This window comes from Oratosquilla oratoria, chromosome 26 (assembly GCF_046742065.1).
Source record: "Oratosquilla oratoria isolate Oo_2021 chromosome 26, ASM4674206v1, whole genome shotgun sequence".
In the NCBI taxonomy this organism is placed as follows: Eukaryota; Metazoa; Arthropoda; class Malacostraca; order Stomatopoda; family Squillidae; genus Oratosquilla; species Oratosquilla oratoria.
Genome location: NC_134802.1, coordinates 5,902,798 through 5,911,616, shown reverse-complemented (window position 1 = coordinate 5,911,616; position 8,819 = coordinate 5,902,798). Strand labels below are relative to the sequence as shown.

Genomic DNA, 8,819 nt, shown 5'->3' with positions numbered 1-8,819 from the left:
AAGACTCCTATGGTTTGGCTCTGTGTAGCGAAAGCTTTCTGAATTTCTCGGGTAAGAAATATCAGTGGATCTATAGTGCTTCTGTTTTTTCTGAAGCCAAACTGTCTGTTTGAGAGGAGATTTTTCAACTCTAAAATCCATACAAGGCGCGTGTTGATCATTCGTTCGTATATTTTGCATACACAACTGGTTAGAGCAATGGGTCTATACCCTTCAGGGAGACTGGTTTTTTTTCCTGGTGTCACGAATCTAGGCTCTATGTTTGAGTTTATACATCGAATCGAGACTTAGGATTCGAGCAGTTCCTTCAATCTAGAATATTAGATTCAAAACGTAGCCTCGTTTTGGATATTCTTTCTCTTCGCGGGGATAAAGAAAAACAATGGACAAAAGCAACGGGAAATAGATTTTCTAGCACAGTATAAAATTATAAATACATATATATATCTCTTACCAATGTTGAGCAAGAACAGAGTGCGGTGCAGGAACGGGGTGGGGTAAGGACCACTGCTCCCCTTCTTATATACACAGACCGCACGACACCAGCGTCATAGCACAGGTGCCAACATGTACTTAATTTATTTATCCTAATTCTATTTACCCAACTCCACACTTCCACCATTTCCTTTATTCTTGTGTGGAGAGGGCTCACAAAATAATTTCTATTTGATACCTTAATTCTACAATGTAATGTGACTTTATATGTTGGCTCTACATCGCCGCCTGGTTTTGGCGTGCGTGCCCCTTGACCTGACATCGGCGAGGTCACCGATTTCATACTCCTCCGCCGACACATTTCGCGCGCACTTCTTGTCCATAGAGTCCCTGCGCACAAAGGGGCTCATTGTTTCTCTTGGATCCGGGCTCCTTCGCTACAACATATTGTCATGGTCGGGGTATCGTGAACGTGGCCATGACATATATCCCCCTTTCGCCGGAAAAAATGATCAGGCCTGTGAAATGGGGTCTGAGCATTTTATGTCGGGACGTGATAAGGCATCAGCTACCACATTAGATTTTCCTGGAATATATTTTACTGTTAAATTGTAACCTTGGAGAGCTATCGCCCATCTAGCCAGCCTATCATTTTTGGTTTTACCTTCTATGATATATTTCAATGGATTATGATCACTAAGGATAACTACTTCTCTATCTAAGAATACATGGAATTTCTTAAGGGCTAATACAAGGGCAAGAGCTTCCTTCTCAATGGTAGAATACCGTGTTTGGTAGTCCTTGAGAACCTGAGACATAAATGAGATGGGCCTCATGACGCCATCCTTCTCTTGCGCAAGCATGGCGCCTACAGCTACTTTGCTGGCGTCGCAGAATATGATAAAGGTCTTACCATAGTCAGGGGCAATTAAGACAGGACCTCTAGAGAGAAGTTTCTTACACTCCTCTATGGCTGCATTTGCGCCTTCATCCCACCTGAAAGGATTACAAGAGAGCATGCGGGTTAAAGGAGCAGCCGCATCCGCGAGGTTTGGACAATACCTGCGGTAGAATCCCAGCATGCCAAAGAATCTTCTGATGCCTCGTCGTGTCTTCGGAACCTGGAACTCCACTATATCCTTGATCTTGGCTTCCAATGGTGTGATGTTGTTTTGGCCCACTTGATGTCCGAGGTATGCAATAGAACTTCTCCCAAAGGAGCTCTTCTTCATGTTCACGGTGAGGTGGGCCTGTGCTAATCTGTCAAACAACCCCTGCAGCCTGTACAGGTGATCAACCCACGTGTCGGAAAACACAATGATGTCGTCCGAATAGGCTCTGACACCTGGTAATCCCTCGACAAGCCAATTCACAAGGCGCTGGAAGGATGCGCCACTATTTTTCATTCCGAAGGGGGTGACAGTATACTGGAAATGCCCATGGGGTGTGACGAATGCAGATATCGTGCGGGCCCTACTTGTAAGGGGAATCTGGTGATACCCTTTCATCAAATCTAACTTCGAAAGGAATTGGGCTGTAGCAACTTCCTCAATGAGGTCATCAATTCTAGGGAGGGGATAAGGATCGGCCTGGGTGACCGCATTTACTTGCCTGTAATCCACGCACAGCCTCCACTCACCTCCGGGTTTTGGTACCAATATGGCCGGTGAGGCCCAGGGGCTAGTACTAGGCTCCACCAAACCTTGGGTCATGAGCTGTTGAACTTCTTCCTCCATGATTTTCTTCTTCTGGGGCGACAATCTGTATGGCGCTTGTCTCACCGGTTTGGCACCATCTTCTAGTATGACGTCGTGATGGATTGCTTGGGTAACGCTGGGGCATGGGGAAAATACCTGGATGTGCTCGCGGAGTATCGCTCTAACTTCTTCCCGCATCTCTCCCTCCAATGACGACAAGGATTTCTCCAATGCCTCATTGTTATCTGATCTGTCCAAATTATAAGAAAATGTTAGGTCTTCAATATCTGAGTCAAGACTTCCCTCAGTTTGTCCTGTCTCAATTGCACCAATTGCCTCTTTTTCTATTTCCCCTTTAAATTCCTTTAGGAGCGAATCCTAAGTCTCGATTCGATGTATAAACTCAAACATAGAGCCTAGATTCGTGACATATAAATGGGGCTCATTGTTTCTCTTGGATCCGGGCTCCTTCGCTACAACATATTGTCATGGTCGGGGTATCGTGAACATGGCCATGACACTGGTTTTGGTATGGTTATAATGATCGAAGTCTTCCACGATTTTGGTGAAGATCCTGTAGTCCAAAATTTGTTTAGTATATTTAGGAAAAAAAATTTGGTGCATGTAGGAAGATGTGAAATCATTGAGTAAATTATATCATCCTCACCAGGTGAAATTATAGATGATAGAAGTATTGCGTACTCTAGTTCAGTTTGTGTAAAGGGGAGATTATATGCCTCCGTGTTTTTACTTTTTGGAGGGACAATTATTGTACTTTCTCGAATTTTTCTGAAGAAGGGAGTGTAGTGGAGAGCACTTGAAATGTTTGTGAAGTATCGTCCAAACGTTTCCGCCACCTCAAGGGGATCAGAAATTATTTCATTGTTAATTTTAAGGATGGGAAATGGAGATGGTACAAATTTTCCCATCAGTTTTCGGATTCTATTCCATACTAAGCTTACGGGAGAGTCTTGTTTCAATTTACTTATGTATCTGATGAACGATTCTCTCCTTGCTTTTTAAAGTTTTATGTTTAGCTAGTGCTCTTTTGTAAGTTATTAGGTTAACTGTTATAGGTCGTCTGTTGTACTTTTTGTAGCAAATTCTAGTGATTTTTCTGCTTAAGGCACAGGCATCTGTCCACCATGGAACTAGAGCGCGTCTAGGATTTCCTCGAGTTTTTGGTATAGACTTCATGGCCCCATTAATCATAATTCTCTCGAGGTGTTCATAGGCAACATAGGCATTTGGAAAATCTTCAATATTTTTGTCAATTTTTGTGAAGTCTTGGTATGTTTTCCAATCTCCTTCTTCAACTTTCCATTTTGGTAAACAAGGGGATGGAATATTTCTATTTAATTTCATATGGATAGGAAAGTGATCGCTTCCGTATAAATTTTCGTCTACAGACCATTGGTATTCTGGTTTCAACGAAGAGGAGCAGATCGTGAGGTCAATGGCAGATTTAGAATTGTGGGTGATATCATATATGGTTGGGGAACCTTCGTTTAGTAGTACAATGTCGTTATTGTCTAGTAGGTTTTCTACTATATTGCCCCAACGGTTACATGTTCTTTCTCCCCACAGCCTGTGTCTGGCATTAAAATCCCCCATTAAAATGAATGGTTGGGGTAGCTGGTATATTAGGTTCTGTAGGTCTTCCAGTTTTAGTTGTCGGTGATTGCCTAATTCATCTTGCAATCTGTTTTCTAGTGCAGGCTCTAGATATAATGAGCATAGAGTAATCCATTTAGTTGTATAAATCTGAATTGCACATACTTGTAAAGCTGAATTTAGGTGAAGGCTTCGATGATTCATTGACTTATGAACAATTACGCCTGTACCTATCCCTGGTCCTCCTTGTATAGGTACACCTGGAAGAGGTGGGGATATGTAGATAGCATATTCATGTCCTAAATTTGGGGAAGTGTTTCCTAGCATAGTCTCTTGTAAGCAAATGGCATAGACTTTATGTTCTTTAAAAAGGATCCTAAGTTGTTCTAGGTTAGAGTTGAAACCACGTATGTTCCACTGGATAAGAGACATTATTTAGGTCGCTTCTTTACTGGGTCTCTAGTGGGGCTTGTTTTAGGTGTCTCTTTTTTGGGTTTCCAGGTTTTGTTTTCTGAGTGGTATGGTCCCGAGTTGGAGTGATTGGATCTCTTTTGGCGGGCACCTTCAGGTGTTACTTGGGTAGGAGAGAGAGTTCGGGGTCTTTTTTTATAGGAGTTTTGCATCTCCTTGGATTTTGAGTTTTGTACTTTTGGTTGTACAAGGTTGTGACTTTTCTTGCTTAGGGTCCCGTAGTCTGTTTTGTGGTTCTCAGAAGCAGATGGGGGGCCCCTAGGGAACTTTGAGGATGTTTCATGTGCCATCGCAGAAGCCAGAGGGGCCTCCGGTGTAGCCTGGGGGGCCTCCAAGGAAGCCTGGGGGGCCTCCAAGGAAGCCTGGGGGGCCTCCGAGGACGCCTGGGGGGGCTCCGAGGAAGCCTGGGGAGCCTTCAAGGAAGTCTGGGGGACTTCCGAGGAAGCCTGGGGGTTCTCCGCAGGAGTTCGGAGGGCTTCCAAGGAAGCCCGGTGGGTCCTCGAGGAAGTCCGGTGATCCCCCAAAGAGGGGGGATTAGAGGTTTCATCTAAAGGTCTGTGGTTTTTATCCTTGTTTGTCGAGAATGTCACAATGGTGTTGGATTTGTTTGTTTGGAGAACTTCACTGTAGGTTGTTTTTAGTAACAGCCTCTTTGCATGTCCTATGCTTATTTTTTCTATGGAAGCTTTCAGGACAGCTTCTTGCTCCTTTTTATATGTAGGGCAGTTTCTGTTTTTAGTGTTGTGAGTTTCTTTACAATTTATACATAGTTCTCGTTGGTCGCAGTCACCGTGTTCATTTTGGGAGCAATTACCACAGACTTTGTTCCTTGTGCATTTCCTTGAGGGATGACCATAGCCATAACAATTGTAACACTGTAAGGGTCTTTGTTTATAAGGGCGAATATTCATTTTTTCCTTGTTGATTATAATATCATAAGGGAGGTTTTCATTGTTAAATGTGATAACAATCATGTGAGATCTTGGAATTTTATCAACTTTCCATATTGCTTCGGGGCACATTTCAAGAATTTCTTCTTCCGGCAATTCATGTAGGTCTTGGTTGAAAATAACCCCCTTGGCATAGCTAAAGTTGTAATGGAGTTTTATTTCTTTGATGATTCCATCAGGTTTGATTTTTAAGTCGGATATCATTGCTGCTTGAGTGGGAGATTTAGCATATATTAACAATGCATCTTTTTCAGTCCATTGTATCCCTAACCAAATTACATTTCTCCTTAATCACTTGGATTACCATTTCCTTAGCATTCTCCTTGACCTGCTGCTCCACTATTTCTTTAAAGATAATTTTTGACTTTCTTGTTCTACTTTTCAGTTTCTTTATCTCTTGAAAGTAATTTTCTTTGATATTTTCTTCCACTTTCTTGGTCACTGCCTGTATTTGATCCTTCATCTCTTTCTTTAATGCCTCATTCCCATTCATATCTTCATTTTTCAATGTTTTATTTTCTCCCTTTATCCTATTTAGTTCCATTCTCAACTCATCTATTTCCCTGTTATTTTCTTCATTGGCCTTTCATAATAGGGCTACTTCTTTGTATATACTTTTGCATTCAGTTTTGAGTTTGATTATTTCATCTAATTCGTTGATTTCCCTATTTCTGGGTTCACTTTCTGTATCTATCCCTCTATATTGTTATTTTCCCTGTTAAATCCCGAAAAAAAAATTCTTTCAAACCTTTGGTAGGCCTTTAGGGTCTTGTTCAGGCACATCCTTTTCGTTATAACCCCATGCAGCGGCTCTAGGCATCTTTTTGTTGGTTCTTTGTCCCTATGTCCTTCATTTTTTGTAATTGATTGTGAAAAAAATAAAGATACAAAGATGGTTACATTGTTGGCCACTCAAATTACTGTATATATATCCCTTCTTGTTTTGTGTAAACAACTAGGTAGGGGTTGGTTGGTTCTAAATTCTTTTGTTGGCAAATCACTAATTAGCAGTTCGGAGCACATTTTCAATACATCCTGCTTCAATCACTGCTCGTGTGTATTTACCTAGTTGTATTTTACAGGATGGGAGCTATGCTCATTGTGACCCGTTTTCGTATCTCTCCACATCCAGTTTATTCTTGAACTCATGTATAGTTCTGGCATTCACTGTTTCACTGTTTAGTTTGTTCCAGACATCTATCACTCTGTGCGGGAAATTGTTCTTTTTTAGGTCTCTTCTGTAACTGTCCTTCTTTAGCTTCTTATCGTGTCCTCTTGTTTCTCTCTTGTCCCATTTCAATAGGTCATCTCTATCGAGAACTTCCATCCCTTTCATAATTCTGAAGATGGTCAACAGGTCGCCTCTTTCCCTTCTCTGCTCCAATGCTGATAACTGTAATTTCTCTAATCTTTGTTCATATGTCAAATTTAATAGTGTGGGTGCCATCTTTGTCGCCGCTCTTTGGATTCTTTCTAATTTCTTTGTGTTTTTCTTTGTGTTTGGTGCCCACACTGATATAGCATATTCTAGTTTTGGTCTTATCAATGTAGTAATTATTTTCTTAACCATCTCTTCATCCATGTAGTCAAAGGCCACTTTCATTGACCTTAATAAGTTGTAAGTCTCTCCAAATAATTTATTTACATGTTTGTCAGGTGTCAAGTCACTTGAGATGATTACTCCTAGGACCCTCTCTGAGTTTACTTTCTTTACTTCTTTGTGTCCAATCATATATTTTCCCAAAACTCTGTTTTTTCTTCTTCCAAATTCCATTATGCTATTTCTTGATGTTGAAGTTCATCTCGTATTTCTGGCTCCATTCCCATACTTTATCCAGGTCATCTTGTAGCGATCTGCAATCTTCTTCTGTTTTCACTCTCTTGAATAATTTGGCATAGTTGGCATAAAAATTCACGTCACAATTTACTCCTTTGTCCATATCATTTATGTACATGGCAAACATTAAAGGAACCAAAACAGAGCCTTGTGGGACGCCACTTTTTACATCTTCCCATTTCAAACTTTTGTCTCTATGTACCACTCTCATTTTTCTCCCAGTTAAGAAGTCCTTCACCCATTCCAATAGTTTACCTTGAATTCCTCCTATTTTTTTTAATTTTGCCTATTAAATTTTTGTGTGGTACCTTGTCAAAAGCTTTCTGCAAATCCAGGAAGGCGCAGTCTGCCCATCCATCTCTTTCTTGTATTATCTCAATTAGTCTTGAGTAAAAGCAGATTAGATTTGTGGTGCACAATCTTCCACTTCTAAAACCAAATTGTTTGGGGTTTATTATTTTATTTTCTTCCAAGTGTTTGGTCCATCTGTTCCTGATCATTTTTTCGCATATTTTTCCTACTGTGCTTGTGAGGGACACCGGTCTAAAGTTTGTAGGATCTTCCCCATTTCCTCCTTTATATATTGGTATTATGTTTGCATCTTTTCAATCTTGCAGTACCTTTCCTTCTTTTAATGAGAAGTCTATTATCTTGTGTAGTTTACCTGTTAGTTCGTCTATGCACTCTTTCAATATCCAATTTACAATTTCATCTGGTTTGTACGACTTTCTAACATCTAGACTTTTTATTTGGTCTCTTACTTCCCTCTGTGTTATTTTTATTTCCTTCATCATGGGTGAACTTTCTAGTTGTTCGTCCTCCTGGGGTTGTGAGCTCTCAATTGTAAAAACAGACCTGAAATGTCTGATCATAACTTCTGCCATCTCTGTGTCGTCTATGTACTCTTTATCTCCTTCACGCAATTTTACTATATCATGCTTATCCTTTAGTTTGTCATTTATATATCTGTAAAAGAGTTTTGGTTGATCCTTACATTTGTCTATGATATCCCTTTCATATTCTCTTTTTTCTTTCCTGCGTATGTTTACATATTCGTTTCTAAGTTTTTTATATGTTTGCCATTTAGATGTTTTCCTGTCTTTTTTCCATTTTTTCCAAGCTTTATCTCTCCTGGCTTTAGCCTCACTACATCTTTTGTTGAACCAACATTTTATATAAGTTTCTTTTTGTTTCTTTTTTGGTACATATTAGTAACTCCCTCCTTATTGTATTTAAATATGTTCCATTTGTCATCCATATTTGTTTCCTCTTTAGAGAACCTATCCCAATTTGTGTTTTGGAAAAATTTCCTTAGTTTTACAAAGTTCGTTTTGTTGTACATAACTCTTCCTTCTCTATGTTTGTCATTTCTATGTTGTTCTGTTCTTTTAATTAAAACTCTATTAGTATATGGTGTATGTGTTATTGTATGTAAAGTCACTGAATAAGATTTCTCCCACTCTACCAAAAAAATCCAATCAACTAAAGATATAAAAGTCCTATGGATTTTAGGTAAAGTAAAATTTTCCCTCTCTTCCTTTGGAATGAAACTCACTAATGCATTTGTCTGAAGTAAAACAATACAATTGGATACATACCTATGATGTTCAAGAGCCCGTTTGCTTAGGAACAATGATGTGAAGGTGGCATGAGCAATAGCTGGAAGGGCTTGAGTGGCTACAGCATAGCCCCACATTTCAATCATTTCTCCAAAGTAATTTGCACTTGTAACATACTTGAACATCCCACCTATAAGAAAAAGCAAAATATGATCAAATTTCATTTTAGAAGGTATGATAAATTAAGTACAATGGC

General features: G+C 39.9%; 1 protein-coding gene across 2 annotated transcripts in view; it reads right to left on the bottom strand.

Moving 5' to 3' along the window:
• Positions 1-496: 496 nt before the first annotated feature.
• Positions 497-8,819, bottom strand: part of LOC143039370 (3-oxo-5-alpha-steroid 4-dehydrogenase 1-like) — a 160,326-nt gene continuing 152,003 nt past the window's right edge. For both annotated transcript variants that reach the window (XM_076209279.1, XM_076209277.1), the window contains 2 exons: positions 8,603-8,753; positions 497-1,431 (listed from right to left, as the gene is read on the bottom strand). In XM_076209279.1, the coding sequence (XP_076065394.1) occupies positions 948-1,431; positions 8,603-8,753 (635 nt within the window). In that variant the 3' untranslated portion in view covers positions 497-947. The remainder of the gene's footprint in view (positions 1,432-8,602; positions 8,754-8,819) is intronic.